We start from the raw sequence: 26,280 nt of genomic DNA, 5'->3' as shown, positions 1-26,280 counted from the left end.
AGAGCACTACATCTGCATCCTATCCTGTAGAAATTCACTAGAGCCTATGAAGTGTACTGGACGATTGGACACTAATTATATAAATTCAACTTTTGCATCAGAAAACACATTCTGTTATTGTTTGTGCAAAATATATATTTTTCTGTCCAAGGTTTTTGTCCTACAGAAAAAGAAAGAGCTAAATAAAAGACATTTTGCACTTTATGAAGGCATGTGTGTCCATGTGACCACCTTTGGTGTTAGTGGCTACTGTGACAGCAGGTCTGCGCTGTAGTGCACAGTACATTTGTGTGTACATGTGATGTGCCTGAGGATGTCTGTGTAACAAAAGGAGATGCACTGGCTCACATACTTCTCCACACTGCAGCCTCCTCTGGCCTCAAGTGTCGAGAGAAAGTACAAGTGAAAGCCCCAATGCCAGGAGCGGGATGAGACAGTGACTTTACTCAAAGGAGCTCCCTGTAATGAAGTAGTGCTCTTTTTATATCTCTTTTCTAATTTAGTGCAGCTTTATCTTTATACATTCAGATACACATAATCCAACACAAAAATGCTTGACAAGATTCCACCATACTATCAGCAGTAACCACAATCAATTGAAGAATTAAAGGCTCTACTCTTTGTTATATTTGGTTTTTGAGATTACAGTGAGCCTGTCTCCTTATGTGTACAGAGTAAGATGACATAGATACTGTACAGTTTATGTATAAGAGTATGGTCTGAATTTGAATTCAGGGTTGCCGGCTTCAGTGTCTGATTTAAAGGAATACAAGTGACCTGTTACATAAGCGGAGCCACAGTGGGATGTTTGACAGACGCCCTGAAGGAGGCGCCAGCATCGTCCCACTTTGTTGCAGTGTTTTGTTTATGTGTAGCTCTGTGTGCTGTGTTCGAGCATGGGCAGGGCTTCTGTGTGGCACGATACATGTAAAGAATGAATGGAAATAAAAGGGGTGTGTGTGCGTGTGCGTGGTTGTGTGCATGTGCGGTTACGTGTGCAGTCGCCTTACTTAATGAAGTCTTTGATGCATCCTCTGCTTCCTGCTTGAAGGCCTTTGGTGCCAATGCTGGTGCAGAAATGGATGCTGCTAATTTTAGCCTCTGTGTGTATGTGTGTGTGAGATGTGGAACAGGAGAAGCTAAACAGGAAAATGTGTGAGAAGATGAGAGAGTGAATGAATGACAAAGTGGCATTAACACTCTCTTTTTATTCTACCATTACCTTTCTCAAACAGGGCATACAGTAGCTGAAACTGATGCAAGTGCTCCTTTGATGGAAAATGTGAATACGCAACAATAAATGCACAGCTTGACAAGATGAAAAACTGTGCTTCTACTTTTAGCATTGCAATGAAGTCCTATACTGTGTTTATTCACTATAGGCTGTTTAATGGCTGTGGCCTCTGGAGCATGTCATTAAAGATCCAATGCTCAGGCAGCCCATTACTTCACCTCCACTCTGCTGGAACAGCCTCACTGTACAGAATTCTATAATTGAATTTCAATTAATATTCTTTCGTGATGTGTGGCGTTTGTTTGCTCTAAGAGATGTTGTATATGGGGCAGATACGTGTGATTCTAATGATCATTCCTTTCTCTTATAGAACATGATAAATTAAATCTGAAGTCAAAAGGTTTGCAATAAATTTTTATCTCTGAGAAAAGGGTGCCGAGTTTTAATTACATCTCTTTGTTTTAGAGTTACACTTTTTATTTGCTTGAAAGTTGACATCTAATTACTCATGACCCTTGGCTTCCGTACTTCTAAATATTGAGCTGTACATTGTGATGAGAGGATTAATTTAATGAACAACAATAGATAACTCATTAGTTAGTCATGACACTGACCATGTCCCATAGCATTAAGCATTTCAGTTGCATCAAGTGGACTTAGTGTTTCTCTGGGCTCTGGTGTTATAGTGGGGTGTGTCATTGGGACCTTGTGAAGCAGCTTAAGAACTACCCTTTGACAGAACTGGGTCAGAAGCCAAGATGGAGGAATTGTGTCACTAAGGAAAAAATATCTTGTCTGCCATGTTGGTCCTTTGGCCTTTAGTCTTGGGGAAATCAGTCTAACCACACAAGCTTGTATAGATATTTCCTCTAGATGGTAATTGGAGATTGGGAAGGAAGGAGTGTGGTGAAGAATCATAGTTCATCATCGTTCACGTAGCATTTAAATCAATGAAGCAGAGTGAGTGAGTCTCCCATGAGTTTTTCTGCCCCTGTGGGCTTAGTTATACAAGATGACATCCTCACCAGGGACTTTGAGCTTGTTTCTCCCTCAAGACAGCTGTTTACCACCAGCATAAGCACTAATGCATGCTTATGAGTACAGTATCTGTAGAAGACCTACCCAAGTGTGCATATTGTATTGGCTGCAACATTTTAGCATGTTTCTGACATGGCATTTAGCAGCAAAATAGTTTGTCCACTTGTAAAATGTCTATGGCATTATTCCTGCTAGACTATGACCCATGGAAGAATTACAGTACCATAACTGAAACCTCTTTTTGAATTAAGGAACTCAAAGCATGAATTAAATCGCTTTTCTACTGCATCCCTTAATATCAATATTGGCAACCCTGAGTATTTCATATTTGTCCTATCCCTAAATCACACTTGAGACTGCTATATGATAATTATGGACACAAGGTTTGATCTGAGGGAGACTCTGTTAATGAGACAGTCATGATTGCTGACAGATGACCACTGTTTAGAGACCATAAGTCATGAGATCTGCTTAAGCTTAGGCTCAAGAAGACAGGAGGACATAAGATCGATGGAAACCTTTGCTAGTGACAGACAGGCCACTCAGTCTTTTTAGAGGACAGTGTCCTTCTTTGGTATTTGTTTAAATAGTTTAAATAGAGCATCTTAGTAGAATTGTGGTCATTTGGATGGATCTGACAAAACATGATTAATGATCCTCACAGAGACACAATTGACAACAGCTAAAGCAAGCTGAAAAAAAAACAACAGTTGCACTTCTTAATAAGTTTAATTCAGTTACATTTTGCTACATCAAACTCCAAGTGTAATTACAATCCAGTATCCCAATAAGTCAATATGCTTACCACACATATTAAAGCCAGTGGAAAATCAATTATATTCTGTGCAATCAGATGTTTTAAAGACTGAGTCATAAAGCTGGGAACTCATTTTATTACAGTTCTTGTTTGTCACAATGGAGTATAAAGAAGGTGCAATTCTACCCCCCCGTACATAGATTGTTGTTTAGCTGTGAATGAGTTTCGACATGGTTCAGCCTCTAGGGGCACCATCCCTGCTGCACGGCTCATTGAATTGAGCTATAGAGAGAGGGCATTATTCAAGAGCATTGATCGGTCTGAATGTTTAGGTGTAGGCAGCTTGTACATAAGAGATCAGCGTAACCATGGTGATTTGAGAGCAGGCTAGCATTGTGACACTGTAAAAGGGTTAAACTTGAATTCAGCAAGATAATCTTTTAATCCCTGAGCATTGGATTGACAATTTCACTGAGCTGGATGAGACAAACAGACAATCAATGCATTTGTGGGGATATTCTTTCAATTTTCACTTGGTTATTTTCTTAGTTTGATAAGTGATATTTATATGTCATCTTTATGTAACTTTTTTGTTTACTGTCAATGTAACTGCTATGTAAAATGCCTATAGGATGAAAATATTTTCATTCTGAGATGCAAGCAAGAACAATTGGAGAATTTGCTGAATCCAAGAGCTTTCTGAATAACTCCTTTTATAAATTGTGTTTTATAATAAACACAAATAAACGCAACAATAAAGAGAAGAGTAGTGACGTACTTTAGAAATTTCTTTTATTTAGGTTAGTAAAGCATGCAAAGCGTCTTTTTTCTGAAATAAACAAATGACTCATTCTGATGTCAAACCTTATCCTTGCATTTCATTGGAGTGTAATAATTGTGTGTATCTCAGTTCTAGCAGTGTATATTTAAACCATCTAATTGGAGCTACAGAGTGGATGTAGGCTATTTTGTTCACATTTCAAACCAAACTAAAAACTCCTGATCTTACAATATCATCCAGCATTTAATCATGTATTTTTTTATATTAGTGAATTAAGTTTTAGGTCTTGTTTTTTTAAAATGTTTTAAAAAGCCAATATGATTTTACGCACATACATTTCCTAATAATACTTCTCTACTAACAACCAAACTTTCCTTGAGGTAACCTTACATTCACAGGGAGGAAAGCCCCCTCCATGTGAAGTAGCAGTCTAGCAGAACAGGCCTGTCCCACTAACACCTGCTGAGATGTCCTTTTCCGTCTCCACTCTGACCTCCATCTGCTGTCTTCTGTTGATTCTAGTGTAACTGTGTGACTATGTGTGCTCTGTTTATACAGTATACTGCCAGCTCAGTCCTTTATGACTCAAGACCCAGAGACTGTCTTCACCAATTACTCACATGGACCAAAACTATACACTGCTTGTTTTACTGTACCTTACTTCTTGCAGTCATTACAAGCTAACTGGGGGATAGATGTCTAAAATATTTGCCTGGGTGACAGTAACAGTTGACTGGAGTGTTTGTCCATTGATCCGAAGGGTGGTGGTTCAATTCATAAACATCATAGGTAGAGTGGTCCACTGACCCACAGGTTGGCAGTGTGATTCCAGCTCCCACAGATAAATACTGTCATCGTGTCCTTGTGCAAGACACTTAACCCACCTCACAGCCATTATCTGTGTACACTGGTGTGCGTATGTTTGAATAGTTTCCTGATGTAAAGCGCATTGAGTGAAGGTGGAAACTGTGAAAATGTACAATAATGGGGCAAGCATATGGTTTCTGTTCTGTATCTTTTACATAAAGCATTACTTTAGACTTAAATTAATGCTTCAGCAAAGAAAGATTACAACAATGTATGTAGTTTGAAAGGAAGTTATTGTCATTAAAATGTTAATTGTTTTCAGTTAACAGTAAATAATTCAACAGATGACATATTACATTACAACATTGAGTGTGTGCCAGTAAGCATTATTTCTATAGTCCGGTGATAATTTAAACTTAATCAGAGTTAGAAGCACATGATTGCTTTTTACAGTTCAATATTATGGAGCCTAATTGCACATTAGAACCATTTTCCCTCAGTGCTCACTTTAGAATAAAAGGCACTAGAATTGCAGTAAGCACCCAGGTTCTTATCGTACTAAGTCCCGACGGCTCAGTGCTGTGTGGAGTGGATTAAAAACTCTTTGATGTTGTATGGAATCTCGTACAGAGGAAATGTGTGTATACATTTTTCAGATTAACCTTTTGAGTAAAATCCACCTTTTCACAGTAGTTTCCGTTCCTCTTAATCCCATGTTGTTAGACAGGTATGCAGAGCTGTATGACACTGAGAAGGCACCCACGTTTAAAGATTGGTTAACCACACCAATGTTGTATTGGCCTGGTGCTTAAAGCCTTCATCCATATTCTCCTGCTGCATCATCTAATATTGTTTTATTACTTTTTATTATTATTGTATCACATGGGCATATTTGAGCTAGATGTAATTGGCATTGTCATTTCAATTTATTTTAATCATCTTGGCTCTTAAAAAACATGCATTCTCAAGAAATAATGTATGACAGAAATTATGATTATCATTTTAACGGCATAGCTATCATCCTAAAATTGTTTAGTGTAATTGGCTTTTTAATTGCCCACCCTTTCTCTTCCTTTCTCAGTCTCTTTCAGTCTGCTGCTCCATTGGTTCACATGTTTTCTTCCTTCCCTCATTCCATCTTTGTACGATTCTCTTACACCCCAGGGCATGCTATGGAAATGTTTAATTGTTCTGACCACTGGACCACATGACTCAGCACTCTCACAACCGACTGACTCAGAACCGTTGATTATTTATATACTCACAGTTTTTTCAGCCCCTTTGGTGTATAATATTAGATCAGAAGTATTCTTTTGGTTTTAACTGTATGTTTTTTTTTTTTGTTTGTTTTTTTGTTTTTGTTTTTATCTTTTTCATAACTTTCGTAACATTTTGTCCTGCTTGCATCTCTAGTCCAGTTATAATACAAACAGAAATGTATCTTTGTTAACCAGCTAATTTGATTTTATGTCTTCTGATTCACAGAGCATGACAAGCACCGCCTATGCAAAAGTACTGAATACATGAATCTTCACTTCAAAGTCAAATGGTTCTATAATGAGTATGTCCGTGACCTGCCGGCCTTCAAGGGTGTCCCACCCGAATATTCTCTGTAAGTGCCTTTTCATTTATATTCTTACACTACTATCTTCTTAATTATCACTGTTTTTAACAGACAAGAGATTGCCAATGTCATCTATTTGTCCTTATGTAAGAACCAAGCTTCAATAAACCTTAATGAGAAGAGTGAGGTAACAGACAGTGGTGTGAATACCAAGCTACAAGCAAAGTGGCTGGTTCTGATGTTGAACCTTTTGACTGTGTGAATAGGTTTCTCAACAAATTGGTATGTAATGTAATTAAAAATTATTACAGTATTACAGAGCATTATTGTAGGGATACAAGTGGTGCAAATCACAGCAATAAACATCTGTTGATATAACTGTGTAGACTAGAGCTATGTAACAAAACTATAGCCTTGGTTTGGTCCCTTTTTTCACTTTTTCGCTCATCATCCCATGTATTTGTGTGCAGCAATGCAAAGCAGGGCCTATATACATGCTGATAATGCAGGTGGGGAATTCATTGGCTCATCTCATGCCGCCAGTCTATCAGAGTAATGAGTCCCCATCCCCCTGTTCCAGCTCTGTCACTCACCATCTCCATCAGGATTGCTCTGTCCAGGCCTGTACATGTCATACAAACACCCACATACACTGTGTTTTTTGCAGTAACTACTTCACTTTTGCCACACCCACATTATTTATTGGTTTCCCCTTCCATAGAGACGCCCTCGGGCAGGGTACAAAATAGCTGCGAGGGGACGTTTGTAGCTTTGAGGACAAGCTCAGGGACCATATTAAACAAGAAAATGGCAAAGTGAAACAGACAGAATAGCATTACTATTCCACCAACAAATGTACTTCCTTACTCTACTCATCTGTCCCTGGCACGGTCTGTCCTCTGCTGTCCTCTATCTGCCTCCAATCTGTCGACAAACTGAAACCTGATCTAAAAGCCTTGGCTTAAACCACACGCTTTTTCTTCTTCACCAAACATTTGACATTGGACTTCTTATTAAACTTAAATTATCTTTTGTAAGATAATATTAAATGAATGCTAAAATTGTACCTAGCTTAATTAACTTATTTTTATTTCAGCTGGTTCGAGCCATTTGTTATTCAGTGGTTGGATGAGAATGAGGACGTTGCCATGGATTTCCTGAACGGTGCACTGGAAAGGGACAAGAAAGATGGGGTGAGCGGAACACTTAATTATTCCCTAAAATATCCTACTTATATTTATTCAACACAGCCACTTTAGGTTGTTTTATTACTGTACAAGGGCAGCCTGTAAAAAAGGAAATACAGCTCTTGAGAAACACAGTTTTAGGATAGAGAAATGTAGCACAGCCAAACACATCCCCAAGCTGGGAAAGTGACAGGAATATCAATTTAGGCATAAACAGAAAGGAGAGTGTCTGAGCTTTAAAAGCCACTTAAGGAAATTATGACAAGCTATCTGTGTAGGTTTACATTACAACAGAAACAGAAAAAATTTGCAATTACAATTATCGTACAGCAACTTAAATAAAATGTAATATTCCAGAGGATTTGAATATTACTCTCAATGTAAGTTTTCTACAACACTTAAATGTATCATTTAACACTGGTATACTTCAAAACCAAAGCAAGTCAGTGATTGCCTGATTTAGAAATATAATAGGTTATCAAAAATGTATGATTCATTGATATCCTCTCAGTAGTGTTTGTCCTCCCAGTGATGTTAAAATCACTTGATTAACTTCTCCTCTCACTGCTCCTTAATGTGTATAATTAAATAGAGCTCCAAGGGTCTATTAACAGCGTCTGTCTATCAATGTCATTAGGACTGGATATATTCACAAGTGGACTCCATGTTCCCTTCATTGATGAAGGCCTGTTATTAGTACTGTTCACTCAGCAAGTTCCTCTATATTCACACCTATTATTGCCATCCGCTGAGTTATAGTGACATGAATTGTTTACTTTGTTGACAATTATGAGATATTTACATATGTTTTTTTGTTGTTTTCTCTACAGTTCCAGCAGACGTCAGAGCACGCCCTGTTTTCCTGCTCAGTTGTGGATGTATTCACTCAACTCAACCAGAGCTTTGAGATTATCAAGAAGCTGGAGTGTCCAAACCCACAGGCTCTGGCTCATTTCATGTGCCGCTTTGCGAAGGTCAGGTTCTTTAAATAGTCCTTGAGGGACCAATAAGTCAGCAGTTAAAGATGTTAGCATTGATCTTGCATACATGCATTATTTGCTCAGGTTGATACTTGCTTTCCGAGTCATTAGGAACTGCTCAAACTCTGACTTCAGCAGTTCTGTTCATTCTCTTGTCTTTTAGTTGTTTTTGTCCCTATTTTGTTACATTTGATGGCACAGTTTGTTCTTTAATATCTAACATACACAATAAACCATTCTAAAAACAGATAATTAAACTAGCAATGAAATATGATGCTTGATTCCTAACATGAAAGCCGACTTATTCATTAAACAGCAGTCTAAAATCTCAGAACAAACTACCATACATTTCAACATATATGACAGTCTCGTGTCTACTATATGTATGCGTTGCAAGATAAATGCTACATTAGCAGTGCAAGACTTGTATAGGAAATGTAAGTACTGTGCAGAGGAGTTTCAGATGGAGGTGGTATTGTATCATGCAATTCCATAAAGGTTGACAGACAAATGAATACAGTTACATAGACACGAATCTCTGTAGTGAATCAGATAATAGGCTGAACAATATCCAAGTGGGTGAGGTATGTTCAGGAAAGAAGAGGAATGACAATTATAAACATAGAAAAACAGATTAGGGGGAAAGAGTGGTGATCAAGAAGATGCACTTTTGATTGAAAGAGAGGATGGTACATGGATGGTGGGAGAAATTTCCAGGGGTAGGGAGAAGAGTGACTAGTTCCACGGAAGCCACTGCTGGCTGGAGTAATGGACAGGAGGCTGGCAGATGAGGAGCGTAATGATAGGACGGTGTGTAGGATGGTGTGTAGGCAGTAGGAGATTAGTCAGATATGGAGATTCAAGATTTTAGAGAGCTTTGAAATGCAATGCACTGTTTGTTTTTTATGAATTTTAGTTGATTAGTATAATTTCTGCAGAAAGGAAGAGGACAAAGGTAGTAAAAGTAAAAGGTAGACATCACTGCACACATTTTCAGCTTCTTTGTAATTCTGGTGGATGACAGATTGACAGATAAGGTTAGACAGGAATCTCCAGGGGCTATCATATTTGGGTGTGTGAGATAAGAATGGTACCGAACATTTACACTCAGCTTGTATGAAAACTCACAATGTTTTCTTGATAACAAACTTACTTGTGTTGAATTAGATTTTTCTTACTGCCAAGTAGTTATTCAGTGACTTACTAAGTTTTAGGTGAAAACAAATTACATGATATACTTTGTATTGTATGTTTCTTTTTTACAGACTATCAACAAAGTTCTTCTGCAGTATGCTGCAATCATATCCAAGGACTTTCACTTGTATTTAACTAAAGAGAATGTGGTAAGTGCCCACACACAAAGTTTGTCTGTATAACTTTTGTTGCAAACATGGCAGCTATTTCGTGATCTGTGTGTGGTTGGCATGGTAACATTGGATAAGAGGTTCAGTCGAGTTCAGTCAAGTTTATTCTATACTGAACCCCCGTGATTCACACAGAAAAGTGTCTCTATTAACTCTGTCCAATTATTCATCACAAGGCATGCAGCTGATGGGGAAAAGCCATTGGTATTTTCAAGGCTCTCTGTCCATTGTTTAATGTGACGGATGACTACACACTAAGCCTCGTGCATGGCCTAATTACAGCACCAGTCTCAGAAGTAAAGGAATGAGAGATAAAGAAGGCACAGCACTGGAGGCAGATGTTTCTCCACTCTCTTGACAGGCTCATTACGACTGTCCAGGAGAAAACAAGAAATGTCCTGTCTTCCTGCAGACATCTGATGGGAAATGAAATTCCCCTCAGTTGGCACTGGCACAATCACAATGAGCCTTAAGACACATTTGACAGTCGCTCACGTATTTTGATTAAACAACTTTTTTTTTGGTGGTTGTGCGATTGGGTTAATGTTCTAGGTATGCATGTTAAGGTGTACTAATGCATAATTACATTTTCTTGCCAATTGTTACTAAAATTCATGTAAGGATTGTTCTCTCTCTCTTGTTTTTACAGAAATTTGACTAGTATATAAAAGAAAATCTTATATTGCATTTCAGATCTTTACACAAGCTGCTCTTACAAAGAAACTTATCTTAATAGGGAACTGAAAGCCACCAATCATCTCATTCACTTTGGGGCAAATAATCTTCTATTATAAACATCATAATTTACCATGGTGAAATGCTACACTTGGGGTACATAATTTAGTTTGCATTAGAGGAAACTTCTTGCAAAAGTTGAAGAATTAGCCATGACCTCCATAGAACCCAAAGTGATTAATGTTTGCCGGCTGTTCCTCTTGTGTTGTGGTGCTGCTGGGAATCGATAATGCCTGACATATTCAGTGCAGACATTTCTCTCCCAGTTGTTTAATGTATTGCATTTCCCAACTGACTGTCGGCTCTCTGTGGAAAGATCACGTCTGTGTATAGATGATGTGTCAGAAAATCACAACAAATGGATTTTACAGTTGATTTCCAAGAATATGTATTATTTCATCAAATTCACAATATTCTATTGGAAATAGAATTACATTTTTATTGTTAATTATATGTTTATATTTTTTTCTTCCACAGCCATGCATTCTTCTCAACAACATTCAGCAATTGCGAGTCCAACTAGAGAAGATGTTTGAGTCAATGGGTGGCAAACAGGTCTGTATCCTCAGAGAACACTGAGCACTGCCATCAATCCCATGTTGTCTTTTCTGTCTTTTTTCTTATTGTTTTTCCCTTATCTATAATGTTGTTGAAGAATTACTCGTGTCCACAATATGTCACATTAATGCAGGCCACTTATTCCACTGCAAATTGATATCAAGGTACAGCTAGCTATTTCATTAAGTAGAACATAGACAGTCACATTTATATTCTCCAAACACAGACTTCTACCTGTTGTTTTTGAGTTTAGACAGTGTTATTCGTTAATAGCAATACTCGTACAAGTATTTTGTTCTGTATTTGAAGAAGCAATGTAGAGACACTTTGAAGGCGCTGCACCTGATTTTTACAATCCAAACATAAGTTGTTTGTCAATTTGTCAGTTATTTGTTGTTGGTTCACCAATAATAAAAGCACTCTATAAGAAGATGGAAATAGTGCACAGTGGACTCATGTTGTCCCTTGTTCTAAGGCAAGACAAAAAAAAAATCATAAGACAAATTTGACTTTATTATCTGAAGAAAGCAGGTGCAACACCTTTAAGCTCTCAAAGACCGCAATGCACTACACCAGATTATAGCTAAATTACTATTGCAAAGCATAGTTATTTATAGGGTCTCTACCAATTTGGTTTTATTATTCCAAAATCTATTGTGATCCCCAGTGTGTGCTAAGTCTTATCTTGATCAAATTAGTTTGTTTTTGAGGAAAGGACATATTTTATGTTGTCAGTAAATTTGACACTAGTAATTAGATCCCAAACTTCGACCAGAGGTGCATAGCAATGTTGTATCAGTATTATGTAAATGACTTTTATCTGGTGACATTTATGTAAACGCTGACCTCATAAGTGTGTGTACTGTGATCATCACACGACTAATCTGATTGGGTGTGACAGTGTCATGTAGATTGTAGACTACTTTTCCTCTATAATGTCTTTTGAGCCCTGGTCTGCCCTTCCCATTTGACACTTACATGTGAAATCCTTGTACCTCTCTGTAGTGGAGTACTTTCCCTGTCGACCTAACTTCAATGCATGTCTAACGCCTGTCTTGCCTTTTTGCGTTGTTTACCTCTATCCCCCCTTTTATTTTTCTCCCCCCTCTGTTCTGTCTCTCTCTGTCTCCAGGAGGAGGGGGTTGTGTCCTTCTGTAAGGTGTGTTCATTATAGGATCCGTCAGCACTACCTTTTTGCCATATAGTCAATGTTACAAATCAAAGCCCACAGCCTGTCCCCCTGCCACCCCCTCACCCCCTCCCTCCCCTCCAGCCGCATGTGCCACAGAGCATACGGAATCAGAGCAACCCATCAGCCTCCCGGAATAGACACTCTCCATCCACTCCGCTCTCGGGATAGTGGCTCATCTAAGCATCATTGAAAATCATCCTGATTCTTGCTTTTTACCGATTGTCCACTTTTCTATTCATGGCAAATGTATCATATTTATTCAGATTTGGTGAGAAATTAAGTGGCTGGCACCAGTTTGATCGTCACAGTATTTTCTTATCAAAATGAGGATTCTGAAACCTAATCTAAGGATTGGTGTAATTTTAACTTTTTTTTTTTTACATCTTTCACTTATTTTGTAGGAATTGTAGGAAACAACACTGCCTTTTTCACACTGTTGATAGGACAGCAGTGACAGGTCTGTCAGTGACAGATCCACCCTGCAGAATTGTAATTGTAAGGACTAGTCACAGCAAATAAGAAAAAGCAGTCATCTTATTTATCTCTGATGTGAAATCTATAGAGCCAGAGTAACAACTCTAAGATCATCTGTTCCTCTGAAGATCTATTATAGCTTGTGTATTGACATTTTGAAATCAAGACCACAGTGAATAGATTGTATGACAAAGGCAAAAAATGTGATAAAGGAAATGCTACAGGCACAGTCTTACAGCTTACAGCTACAGGCACAATCTTACATCTTACAGTTGGCCTCATAGCTAAAATGGAAATCCAGGGTCTGTTCTATTGCATGTGAATACCGTCACACAAAGATAATTCTTAACGTTTGTTGGCATCACAGTGTAGCATTTCTTCTGCATTATCAGCACATGGCATTTTAAAACAGGAATATTTTATGTTTTTTTGTCTATGTACATTTAATAAGCAATAGGGTGCAGATACAACTGATAAAAGACTATTACATACATTTTTCCACTATCTATTATTTACCCAGGAAAAAACAAGGGCAGCTTCTACATGAGCAGTTTTATATTTTATGCTACACTTACATTTATTTAAGTGACAACAGTAGTACAAGGATGTACGCATGTGAACACACAATTTCTCATATTCATGCTGGAGATAAAGGCATGTTTGGGAAATAACAATGTCTATAAAAGGTTTAGTTTACACACCCGCTTCCCAGCTGAGCCATTCACCATTAGAGTGTGTGAGAGGAGCATCTCCATGGCTGAGCTTATCGGGCCTAATGTGTTGATCTGTCATGCATGTGGTGCCAGGCCAGTCTTTACACATCCATCTCAGGCACCGCTGCACTTGAGCTACGTGTGTTCTCCACCCATCAATATTTGAACATTTGTACAAGGCCAACGTCCTGCGTGTATCCTGTAACATAAACAGCGATTCATAGGAACATCAATACTCCGATTTATACGGCTGCTGGTCAGAATACAGAAATAGTGACAGTTGCTTAGGCCATATTTACAAAACATACTTATTTAAATCAAATGAGCATGAAACCGACAATACACAAACACATACTCATATTGTGAGGTACTTACAAAATGTGAGGTAGACACACATCAGAGCAAGCCAAACGTGAACATTTTGCACTTTGACTGGCTTTAGAATTCAACTTCACAATGGTATTGCACAATATATGACAGCTGTATCTGTGATGTTAACAGTGTCAAGGCTGGCTAACAGCATTCTCCTGCTCCACTATATTGGTAGCAGTGTAACAAATGCCCTCCCATTTGAGAAAGCACTGGCTCCACGCTGCTTTGCTGACACCATGTCTCATGACTCGGCAAGCAGTCATTATTTGCTGCACTCTGAGGTGAGCTGTCCATTGGTATTCTGTTGGGTGATCAGCACAGATGGCAGGCACAGAGCAAGGGGGAGACCACCGCTAAAGCAGGGTACTCTGCTCTGTGTGCCCGCCTCCACACCCCAGCACAGGCACCCCGTCCAGGCACCACTGTTCAAGTCAGTGTGGGCTGGTGCAGAATCCTAATGATCTTCTGCTTTTTGTCTCCCCCTGACAGCTTGATGCAGAGGCCAGTGATCTGCTGAAAGAACTGCAGAATAAACTCAACACAGTACTGGATGAGCTCAGTGGAGTGTTCGGTTCAAGGTTTGTATTTTACTAACGCTTCTTTTTAATTATGCGAAACTAAAAGTGCTTTCAGGGCAAACACCAAAAAATATTTTTGTTCCCAATTGTTCTCAACTAGCATTCATTTTGAGTTTGTTTGAATATTGGAGCTTTTGGAACAAAAATGAAAAGAAAAGATGTTTCTGCATGTTGGAGATTATAGTTATAGCATTATATATACTTATAAGAAATCAAATCAAATTATATATCCTACAGGAAATCTAATGTTAAGTAGTCAGCATATTTATTTGCAATACATATTGTCACTCTTATAACAGACGTTTGAGAACTTTGTTAACAAAACAAATGTTGAACTTTAAAAATTATGAAGTTGCCAGCCAGCCTACTTTTCTTTCACCCTGTAATTGGTACTCCTCAATAATGTTACTTGACCCTGTTTGCCCAACTCTAAAAACCAAAGGATTTGAACTTGTGTTGTTTTTGTTACAGTTTCAAACCTGTAATAGAAGACTGTGTGAAGCAAATGAACACAGAGCTGGTGCAAATGAAAGGTCCGATCAAAGGCAGTAACCCTGCGATGGATGCCGAGACTGTTCTACGACCGCTCATGGACCTCCTGGATAAAAAGTAAGGCAAAACACAAGCATGAAGTAAGTTTCTTTCTCAGCTAATTATTTTTCAGAGAATTATGTTTTTTTGGCATTCTGTTGTACAAAAATAAATTAAATAGAGGTGGTGGAGTTCATTCAAAGGAAAATAGTTGTTGATGATAAACCAGAGAGAAAAAGCATTGGGTTTGTTTACAGACATGCCCATATAAATCCTGTATATTGTGCCCTGGGGCTTGTTGACACGCTGCATCAAATACTGCATGAGTCAAAGACAATACATATCTGAATGTTATTTATTCTCTGCTCAGACTATTTATGTGCAGTTTATTTATCTAGGAAAACAAAAATAACAATATAGAACTAGCTCAACCTATGTAATTTGCAGTTCCTCTCAAAGTCCTCAAAAAAGTAAATGTGTAAAGTTGTACAGATCCTGGCAAGGGAGAAGAGGTGGTTTGAAAGAGTCAAAGAGTCTATATTTATCAGGAAAAACAATCCTTTAAACAGAAATTGGGGCCTAAAGTACAACTTGTCACCCATTTACAACTCCATCCTCAGATCCAGGCCAAAACAAACTGTAACCAACTTAATGTAGTTAGCTCCTCCCTTTGAACAGATATTCAAGACAGTCAATTGCCAGAGATATATCAGAACCAAAGAAACCACTGGGATAAGTGGTAAAACATATTCACTCAGCTTCCTTTGCTACTATTGTACAAACTTTGCCTTAAAATAACAGCTGTGCAGTATATGTATATGATCATTGTCAGAGTGACCCTGCTGCTTTGTAGTTCTGTTGTAATTGTTGTTATTACAAATGCAGACTATGGTAACCGACTGCAGACGTACTTTCATTTTTCAATGGCGTAGTATTTTTTCCTACTGATGTCCGCCTGCTGAAGCTTTGCATATTCAAATTCCCACAATGTCAATGCTGTGATCGTATTGCAATGAATGAGCTGACTGCTTTTGTCGCTACTCTATTTGTGAATGTCAAGGGATTCAATCAAGGAATTGTATATACTTTTATGGCAATCTTGAAGGAACCAAAGCAATGATATGGTTCAACTGAGCTCAGAGAATTGCTTTGGGCCATTTGTCATTGCAACATTGAGGCCAGTGGGGTATTACAGTGAATCCTCTTAATGATATAGAAATACAAAATCCTTCCTCCTGTCTCTAAGACTATGCTTGTAGAATAGAGGAAGATTAAAACAGGACACCCCATTTGAAGAAGCATGTTTCTCTCTCAGTTAATTAGTGGTACTTGCTAGAACATCTTGTGTATAGCATCAAAAACTTTGTGCTTAGGTTTGCTATATGTATTTTAAAAGTATGATTCTATTCGGAGTACAAATTGATTTGAGGGAAAAATGTTATGAAATATGAACTGATTAACTAATATGACAATTCCAGGAATTATTTCAGAACAGGATTTTTTTATTAAATGGCATTATACAGGATAATTTGTTCTTTTGCACCAACTTGAATTGATTTGATCACAATACTATGTGCATATAGTGCAGCCCTACTAATAATAATAATACTATCAAATTTTGTTTTTAGCTTGATGTTATTTGCCAAGATCTGTGAGAAGACTGTTTTGAAGCGGGTCCTAAAAGAGCTTTGGAAGATAGTGTTGAATACTATAGAGAGAACCATCGTTTTGCCACCGCTGAGTGACCAAAGTGTAAGTCTCTGTGTAGTTTTCCATTTTCCGCTCTTCACATATCCATCTTCCTGACCTCCCTCCTCTGCCCCACCTGTTTCTACTCCCCTCACTTTCCTCCCATCTGTTCAGTTTGCTCATAACACTGAAATTATGGAGATTACAGCACATGGCAGGTTATTTTTTCATATGCTTAATCTTTGAACTAGGGTCATAATTTTCATCTTTGTATTTCATCATTTGTAGATTGTGTAGCTTTGTTGTCTTAGTTGGTTTTAGTCCAGTGACATAATGCAGTTATTGCTTCTTTTCATATTTGTTTTACTTAATAGAAACTTACTACTAGAAATAACAAAGTTTTTTTTTTCACCCAAATAGCAAGGAGCTCAGATGATCTTCAGTGCTGCCAAGGATCTAGGACAACTTTCCAAATTGAAGGTAATATTTATTGCAAGAAATTGTGGGGATTTTTTATTATAACTATATTTTTTTCCACACATGCTAAGAAAAACTGAAAAGAATGTAAATGTGATTTATTGTGCCAGACTTTGAGCAAGGGATCTTTTGTTATTATCTGTCTTATTTTTGTAAACCTCTAACCTCCTAAAAGTATTTTTCCAACATCTGTAGCGGTATTATCATTTGTCATTTGGTTCTTGGAAAGGTTTTGCATACAGGATTACTGCTGCTAGTGCACTGAGGAATTAATGTAGCATTTAAAGTCATTTAAAAATGACTTTTTTTTATATCATTCCCATCACTGAGAGGAAAGGTCTGTATTCAAATTATCATAATTTATTGAATGTACTAGTAAGTGAAGAGTTTCACATTAGATTGTAAAAAGTAATAAATAAAATACACTGGACTTAATGCATTCATGTTTATGCAGGAGCATGCTTTTCGAGAGGAAGCCAGGAGTTTAACTCCACGACAATGTGCAGCCATGGACTTGGTGCTTCCCACCATCAAGGTAAGCCTTATGTTAAGACAACTGTGAATCTTCACAATGTTTTATGTGCAAATAAGTAAAAGAGAGAAACAAAAATCTATACCTTTTAAGAATAAAACAATGAACTACTCTGTGCTATCAAGTGCTAGCAAAAGAAAGGCAAACTACATTACTACAAATTTATTGCTATGCAGCTGTTTGTTGTCAAGGGACAAGAGACAATTTCAAGATCCGAGTTCTTCAGGGACAAAAGAAGAGTTATAGCATGGAGCTACTGAGGGCTTACAGCATCATAAAGTGCTGAGGAGTCTAATTGATTTATATGTCTCTGAAGACAGAACCTGCAGCTTTATATCACTCACGTGGTCGTTTCCTGTTCATCTGTATTCCAATGAGAGCATTCACCAAACACACTTTATAATGACAAGGAAGAGCTGGTGTGCTGAACCAATATGCACTGTATAAATATATTTGAAAAGGCTGCATTATTGAAATAAATTTAATCAAATATTGCAAACTATTGGGATATGAATTTAGCTTGACTGATGAGTGAAATATTATAAAGCTTCTCTAAACAGTAAGCAGTAGAATGCACTTTAGAAAGTAAAGTGTTCCTCACAACTACGTAACACAGACAGACTGACTAATAAGGGACATTGTAGTGGATCTCTCTTTAGGCTTTTACAATAGTCACTGGTGTAATCAAGGCCATTTCTTAATAAGCACTGTCTGTAGCCTCTGCTCCACCTCCAAACGTGGGCGTGTTGACAGAATAGAAAGAACTGCACAGCCGTCTGTCCTCAGCACTAAGTCTTATCATCAGGACAAATGCATTAACGCACAAGTGTGGGGTAGAGTCTAAACGCTGGGTAATTAGACGTAGAAGAGGCACTTATAGCTCTCCTCATCTTTGTCTGTCTGCTGCACCATGTCCACTGCCTACTGTCCTTGAAATCCCACACTGTTACCATGCCTGCTAATTACTTCTGCTAAGAGCTGAAGATGTTGAATTAGAAAACAGTTGTCTTTTCTTTTCATTATAGCAATATTTCCATGCTGGTGGAAATGGACTGAAGAAAACCTTCTTAGAAAAGAGTCCTGATATGAAGTCGCTCAAATACGCTCTCAGCCTTTACACTCAACCTACAGATGCCTTGATCAAGAAATATATATGCACCCAAACCTCTCAAGGTAAGTACTTAGTATATGAAAAAATGCAGTTCCTCTGAAAGTCCACAAAAGTCCTTAAAAGTGACTGCTAGGAGAAACAACATAACATACAGTGCAAAGCCCCCCAAAATTGTCATTTGAACATATAGAACAGAAGACATATAACCTTTATTTTCTCCACTGTTGTACAAAAACAGCAGGAGAATAAAAAATATGCAATCAAAAATTGGTACCAAAAATAACAACTGAAATGCAAGTGTAGGCTGAGTTCATCTCTCAAATAGAAAACACTTCTATCTCTACTGAGCTAAAGGTAAAAGTTAGCTGTTAACTTGAAAACTACTGCTTCCTGACATCACAAAGTGTTTTTAGTTTTGAAGTTGTAGACACTGACAGGCTAATAATAAAGGGTTACTCAAACAAGTGTGAATGAAACGAAAAGGTAACAACATTCTAACATGGTTTAAAGCTCACATGAGTCACTTTGGTGTAATATATAACCTTTAAGTATAATATTAATAATTGTTAAAAGGGCATAAAAATAATTACATAAAACATCTAAGTGTATGTAAGTGTAACCTATATATGTATAAGTGGCCACGACTATGTCAACAAATAGCAGGTAAAGTGACTTCAATGTGTTCTACCGGTGGTGTTTCACAATACAATACAGTATTTGCACATGAAATTCCCTTCACCTTGTTTTTTGTGTTGCCTTTCATGTAAAGCACCATCTTGATAATTTCATATTGTGTGTTCAAACAGATATTTCCCCGATTTACCTAGTCCTCCCTGGTGACCTACATTATATATTATTGCCTTGCTCATCTGGCTGTCTTGGGGAATTGGTTATGACTGTATCTGTAATAGCTTTAGGTGTCGTGCATGTTTTGGGGGGACTGGACTCAGCGCGCTAGTGGTGCTGTGAGCTTGTGGTGCTGTAACTTGTTCATCCTTGCAGAATACAGTGCTGGCAGCAGGAGGCAGGACACAGGGGGAACAGACAGCTAGCGGGCCAATCAAAGCCTCCAATTTTTCTTACTAGTAGATGGGACTGGCGCTGTGCTATTCTCAGACAATTTTATGTGCCTCTTTAATTGACCATGTCATTGTGCTCTGCTTTTAGCTTACAGTGTGATGTTTGACAGGGTTTACTGGGATGGCGCCAAATGGAGTTAGTGAGGTGCTTGATGTGCAGTGGGCTGTTAGGAAAATGAATGTCATGCGATGGTTTGTTATTGTCAAGGGCTGAATCATATATGTGTACTAACATTTGTTTGGAAGAAGAATAGCATTGTATCTCTAATTGATTGTGCAGCTCAAATGTATTCATCAGAGTACAATAAAACCAACGGAGACACATTCATGGCATGCTGACTATAGCAGACAGCCTTGTGCAGTGCATTATTTCTCTACTTTGTGCTTAGATGTAAATAAAACATTTGGATTTGTTGAAGGATTCACAATAACATTTTATAGATTACATGTCACTGTGCATAGTGCACTTTCATGTTATTCGTACTTGATTGTGTGGGCAACCAAATGATGAAATATCTTGCAGATTTTTGCAATTGAACAGAGTAAGAAAGCAGTAAAACTTTTTATCATCACAAAATAAGGATTATTTAAGATAGAACCAATTTCTATAATATTTGTCTCTCAAAATGTAGAAAGAACATATTGATAAACCATTGGATGCTCACAGTCTGTAGACTTTCAGCGTTGAACATCTGTGCTGTTGTAACATGAGGCGATCTAATGGTCCAAGTCCCATCATGCATTAGCACCATAGAGACACATGGTAAGCAATCAATTCTAATTGTTTCCTGGCAACAGCGTGTTCTTTTTAAAGTGCATGGGCGATGGCACTGCAAATATAGCTGTAATACTTTTATGCCTTTAAAATAATTTTGAGTTTGACTGGGATATTGTTGTATATTCATTACAGTGTCATGCTCCAACGGCTCTTTGTCCCAGCCTTTAAAACAATGCTACTTTCTGTCTGATGCTGGGGTTTTCATGTAGCCTCAAGTGAAAGGAAACCCTGGCTTTGTTTGTTACTGTGATGCCATAGGGGGTAAAACCAGTTCGCACTCCTACTGTTTATCCAGCATTCGGGTATTTTGACACACAAGCTTGTTTTTTCTCGCCTGCATACATTTCCTAAAACAAAAAAAAAAGACTTTGTTTTTGTCTGGCCTGTACTTTCATCTGTATTCTACCCCTCTCTTCTGTCTCTTTCAACATCTTTGATTATCGCAGAGCCACTTTTCCCAATCCTCTTGTTGCTGTTTTGGTGTGTGTCCAGGTCAGTCATCCAATGGATCAGTGGGGGAGGTGTCAATGCAAGTGAATCTCATCTCTCATCCTGGCACCGGGGAGCACAAAGTCAGCGTCAAGGGTGAGCTTTTTGGCATCACACACACCTCCTTTAATAAAGCCTGTATTTAAATGAATGGCTGTTGCTGCATGGGGACATGGTATCTCTTTGACAACTGGACTTAGAATTCTGGCTAACACTTAGATAACACAAAGGTTATGCAGCTCATAATTAAAACAAAACCAAGAAACAACAGACATGACAAATTAGATTAGAAATTAAACTAATAATAATTTAAGATACTATTCTTTTTCATTGGAACATTGTGTACCTATATATATATATATATATATATATTTATTTATTTATTTTTCAAATCATCTTTATTTATAGAGCACTTTTCATACAAAAATTCTACACAAAGTGCTTTTTACATTTATTTATGTATTCTGAAGGTCTGTTTAAATTATTGGAGCCCTATATTCAACATACTGTGTGTGTGTGTGTATGCATCCAAACTTAGTTTTACTTGTTTTATCAGATATTGATACTAAAAAATCACATTCAAAGGACAGAACTGAACCTTTCCTGAATGGCTTTAGAATGATCTTGAGCTGTATCAGAACAAGAACACATATAGTAGGATACGCTCATGGACCACTGTGTAACCTACATTTCATTGTGGTATTGGAATCAATATGGGTATCGAGTCTATTCCTTAGTATCGATATTGAGTTTGAAATTTTCATATCGTTCCAACTCTTCTCTATTGTATCACCTTTTTATTAGAACCAGCAATGGTTATTCAGTGTCAATGTCTAGTTCTTATTTTAGCTGGTTTGTATCTATCTACTGTCCACTTGTCTGTGGTCATAATGTTACACCGGATCAGTTCTTCTATCCCATAGTGATAAACGTACCCGCTGTTGACAAACACAGCTATATTACAATTAAATCCAATGTCATTATCCACAACTGTGATTTAACTAAAAGCATTCCTCAAATAGCTCTAGTGATGAGCTCTATGCCTCCCACAGTCCACCATATGCTGCTGTTTTAATTGGCTGCTTCACTGTATAATGGCAAATGGATCATCGTTGCTATGGTGATTTGGATTTTGTATTTAAGACTTATCTGTGTATTATGTTCTATAAAGCTAGCATATTTTATTTCTGTCAATACTGTCACCATAGGGCATAAGAAAAATAGTTCAATAAAAAGCAATATTCCTATTCTCTCTCAAGCTGCCAATAGTGCTACGGTCACAAGAAGCTCCTATTTCCATATATGTCTCATTCATTTTGTAGTTTTCACATCTGCTGACTTCAGGCTTTGTCTTATCAAATGCTTCGATAGAGTTTAAATCTCTCATAACAAAAACATCTACTGCATTGGTAAACAGATTGTTTAGCCAGTTATTATTTTAAGTTTACAAAGATACCACCAAGATCTGCTCTTCTTACAGTGGTGGGGGTGAACAAGCTCATGTGGCAGACCAATGCCATGTTCAGACCCTTTGTGGAGGTCAACGCCGTCGGACCACACCTGGCTGACAAGAAACGCAAATTCAGCACTAAGACCAAGAACAACAATTGGTCACCAAAGTACAACGAAACATTCCAGTAGTAAGTATTACAGTGAGCGTTAGGTCAACAGTCTGCTTTATATCTGTGCAGGAAGAAGAGATTAGAGATCTAAAAAAGAATTGTGGATACAGCAGTGTAATCAATGCTGGCTGGCTGTTAAATAAAGATGTACAAAGATTTACACCTCTCATTGTATAGATTTTACAAAGTTTGTAATTGCTGTGGATAATTAGAGAGCAGCCAAAAGAAAAAGCTGACTGAGAGGAACAGCTCATTAAAATAGAAACGTTCATTTCACTCACATAAAAGGAGCTGATGGTCTGAAGACATACAATCAGTATGTTTTTACTGGAGAAATGTCACCCGGTCAGACACTGTAAGTGACTCCTTTGTCCAGACCTGAACAAAAGCAAGCGTGAGTGACCTGAAGAACATTGTTTACAGCATGTCCATTCACTCACATGGGCTCTAACCAGGCTTTTTCATAGGGTACTTAGGTTTGTGTATGTAGAGGTCCTCTACCCAATTATTTCATGTAGTAAAATCAAAAATCTATTTTGCCCCAGTACAGTATGGTGTACTCAATTAGACCACTATACACTGTCTGCACTTATTTTTGTGTTTTTTATTCTTGTCACAACTGGACGGTATTGTTAGCAGTACCATGATCCAGAAACTCCTCTATGATTAATTGACTAGATCCATTTATCACTGTGTGAAAATTGTAAAAATTCAGTGCACTGCCTTTAACAATGCCCCTTTGTATTGACTTTCTCCTGTTTTCCCTGTGCAGTGTCCTGAGTAATGAACATGGTCCAGAGTACTACGAGCTGCATGTCTCAGTGAAGGACTACTGTTTTGCACGGGAGGACCGCATCATAGGCATGACTGTCATCCCACTGCGAGAGCTGGCTGAATCAGGCAGCTGCTCGGCCTGCTACCCTCTGGTCAAGAGCATCTCTATGGACGAAACTGGCCTCACTATCATGAGGATACTCTCCCAAAGGACCAACGACGAAGTGGCTAAAGAGTTTGTGCGCCTAAAGACGGACACGCGTTCAGCGGAGGAGGTGTCGTAACTGTGCTAAATGCAGTATTAGGATTTGAAGAGTTGTCATGTCTTAAGCTAAAGTACTTAAGGTATGAAGCGGTAGCAACAGATGTTCAGTCAGGAAAGGGCTGGAATTAGCAGAAGGAGATTTCCAAAGAATCAGAGAGTGGAGTCACAGGCAGCAAGCGGGCGTGTGCGAGAGAGAGAGTTGTGTTTGTTTGTTTGTTTTGTGCATGTGCGTAACATCTGTTGGAATGTTCATTTTAAACTACAGTATGTACAAGTGTTTACTTACCGTATGCTTACTATTAAGTACTATATTCTACAAATTATGTTAATGAGACATGAAAAACCTTTTGTACAACATTTAGTCTTTTTGAACTGAGATTCGTTCCAATGAAGTGCCAAACCAGTGAAAAAAGAACAAACCAACATATATGAAATATGGTGAACATAGTATGTTTGAAAATTTGCTCGATTCTTTTGTCCGGTGTAAGTCAGTTTTTGGCTGTGTGGCGTTCTGATTGTGGCAGAGTTTTTAGTTTTTGACCTTGTTTGGCTTCACGTTCTTCCACACAGCACTGTTGTGCATGTCTTTTCTGGGCCATGTCTCTCCCATGATTCCACAGTGACCATCGAGCAGGGTCCTACCCCTTGCCTTCAAACTCTTTGTATTTTAAGTCGTCCTAAAAGATGTTTTTTTAAATGGCGATGACTGCTATGTAAACCTTCATAGGTGTTTGTAATTTTATAATCATGACAACAATGACGACAGCCTCCAGTGCTAACGCTCTGATCGTATGGAGAGGGTTCTTTTTCTTTGGATTCTCATTGTTTTTGCCATCAGCTTCCAGCCTTTCTGAATGACCACTGTGAACATGAGCTTTGGAAGGCAAGCTTACAAGATATTGGTAACTATATTTTGTTTGGATTTATACAATAACTTTGTTTCTGATAAACTGCCAAAGTTATATAAAATATTTGTACAAAAGCAATCCATTTCATGTATGGAGATATATATGTACATGTTATTTATTTCATTTACAAAGCTTAATATTTGATTGTTGATAGAGCAGTAATAAGACTTTATTTTTTTGCTGTAAACAGATCAAAGTTGCACATGTTACTTTATCACACAGTTCTATCTTGATCATTGATTTAAATTATTTTTCTTCATAAAGGAAAGAGTCTAACATTTGGAAAATATGCAACATTCCTATGTATTGCACTGATGGCGAATTGTATGTCATGTAAATATATTTAGTGAGATATTGTACAAAAGTCTACTTTTCTTTAATGTGCATAAAGTATGTTCAGATGTGACTGGGTTTTGTAATTCTCTGGGACACAAACACTTCACTTCTGTTTGAGCTGAGGCAAATGTTTTAATTATACAGTCTTCTACTTTCTAGTAGTTAACAGCAGATAAAAGGATGTTATAATAAATACATAGAAGAATCTAAATTGTACTTGAGGGATACATCAATTGTCAAGTATAAACAAAATGTTTTGGGGCTGCCTTAGGACAACCTCTTTTACAGTTACATTTATTTATTTATGCTTTCAGCTTTCAACCTTAAATTAATTGTTGGCCCTAATTAGAAAAGATTGTGTTTATTCTACCCTAAAGCAACAAATGTATTAAATTTCCCAAAACCTATGAGTGCTGGCAAGTGGTCATAACTTATCTACAGGTCCAATTATGCAGAGAACAGTGCTGTGCAGACCTCAAACTAATATACAAGATTAAGATGTTAAGAAGAATTTCTAAAGGGTAACACTATAATCTCAAATGACAAAAAACAGCATACAAGTGAATGAAATGTCTCCCCAGGATATCTTTGTATGAGAAATGCCACTGTCGGCAATTACCTGTGTCCGGGTCAGCACAGCCAGACTAGAGTTAGTCCATCTGTCAGTGTCACTATGTTGCCTTTTTCTTCACGGCTGTGGTCTGGTCCAAACACCAAAGGGCACAAACAAAACGAGAGATATCACTGACAACAGACTGAAGCACTACTGAGATAATAGGACAGGCATTGTTGAGCATAAAATACCAAAGAGCCATCTCTCCGCATGACAGGATTAGAGCCAAATATTCAGACACAGTCCTGTTGTGTGCTGTTGCCTTCTCAGTGAATATTTGATTACATGTAATTTATAGTGAAACCACCGGTGGTGGAATATCAGTTGACAAAATCTGTGGTTATTGATTTGAGTGTACTTGAGAAGTGGCAAATGTGGGGAAGTAAAATTTTGTGAATTTCCAGTTGACTGATATTACTTTGTGTTGCCAGACCAGTGTATTAAAATCTAGAGGTTCCAGAGAAGGTTAATCCACCAGCCCTTTCTCATAAGACATAGTAATGAGACGGATTCATAGCTTCTTTGTATGCCACCATAAAGCTCTGTTAATGTAAGGACTGGTATCATAATAGGAGGACTATCTTCCGTTTTGTGCCAAACTATAAATCTTATTTGTGTAATGAGCAATTAGAGACAGTGAAAGAAGAGAATAAAAGGAAACGCCAAGGAGTTAAATACATCTGCAGACAGAACTGTCTATCCTGGAGGAAAAACATTAGCCTAACTCACTCATGTAGGACTG

General features: G+C 37.8%; 1 protein-coding gene across 1 annotated transcript in view; it reads left to right on the top strand.

Moving 5' to 3' along the window:
* The window catches only part of LOC110175368 (protein unc-13 homolog C), a 72,794-nt gene extending 49,094 nt beyond the window's left edge, over nucleotides 1–23,700 (top strand). Inside the window, 14 exon segments of the mRNA XM_055154841.1 lie at nucleotides 6,103–6,229; nucleotides 7,278–7,374; nucleotides 8,199–8,342; nucleotides 9,614–9,691; nucleotides 10,925–11,002; nucleotides 14,246–14,334; nucleotides 14,806–14,943; nucleotides 16,494–16,621; nucleotides 16,982–17,034; nucleotides 17,486–17,566; nucleotides 18,589–18,736; nucleotides 21,024–21,116; nucleotides 22,501–22,660; nucleotides 23,415–23,700. Coding sequence (XP_055010816.1) covers nucleotides 6,103–6,229; nucleotides 7,278–7,374; nucleotides 8,199–8,342; nucleotides 9,614–9,691; nucleotides 10,925–11,002; nucleotides 14,246–14,334; nucleotides 14,806–14,943; nucleotides 16,494–16,621; nucleotides 16,982–17,034; nucleotides 17,486–17,566; nucleotides 18,589–18,736; nucleotides 21,024–21,116; nucleotides 22,501–22,660; nucleotides 23,415–23,700 — 1,700 coding nt within the window.
* Nucleotides 23,701–26,280: the final 2,580 nt, after the last annotated feature.

This window comes from Boleophthalmus pectinirostris, unplaced genomic scaffold (assembly GCF_026225935.1).
Source record: "Boleophthalmus pectinirostris isolate CB_2022bp ecotype Guang Dong unplaced genomic scaffold, ASM2622593v1 HiC_scaffold_19, whole genome shotgun sequence".
Taxonomy (NCBI): Eukaryota; Metazoa; Chordata; class Actinopteri; order Gobiiformes; family Gobiidae; genus Boleophthalmus; species Boleophthalmus pectinirostris.
The sequence above is the reverse complement of the archived record's forward strand: the minus strand, read 5'-3'. Positions and strand labels throughout refer to the sequence as shown.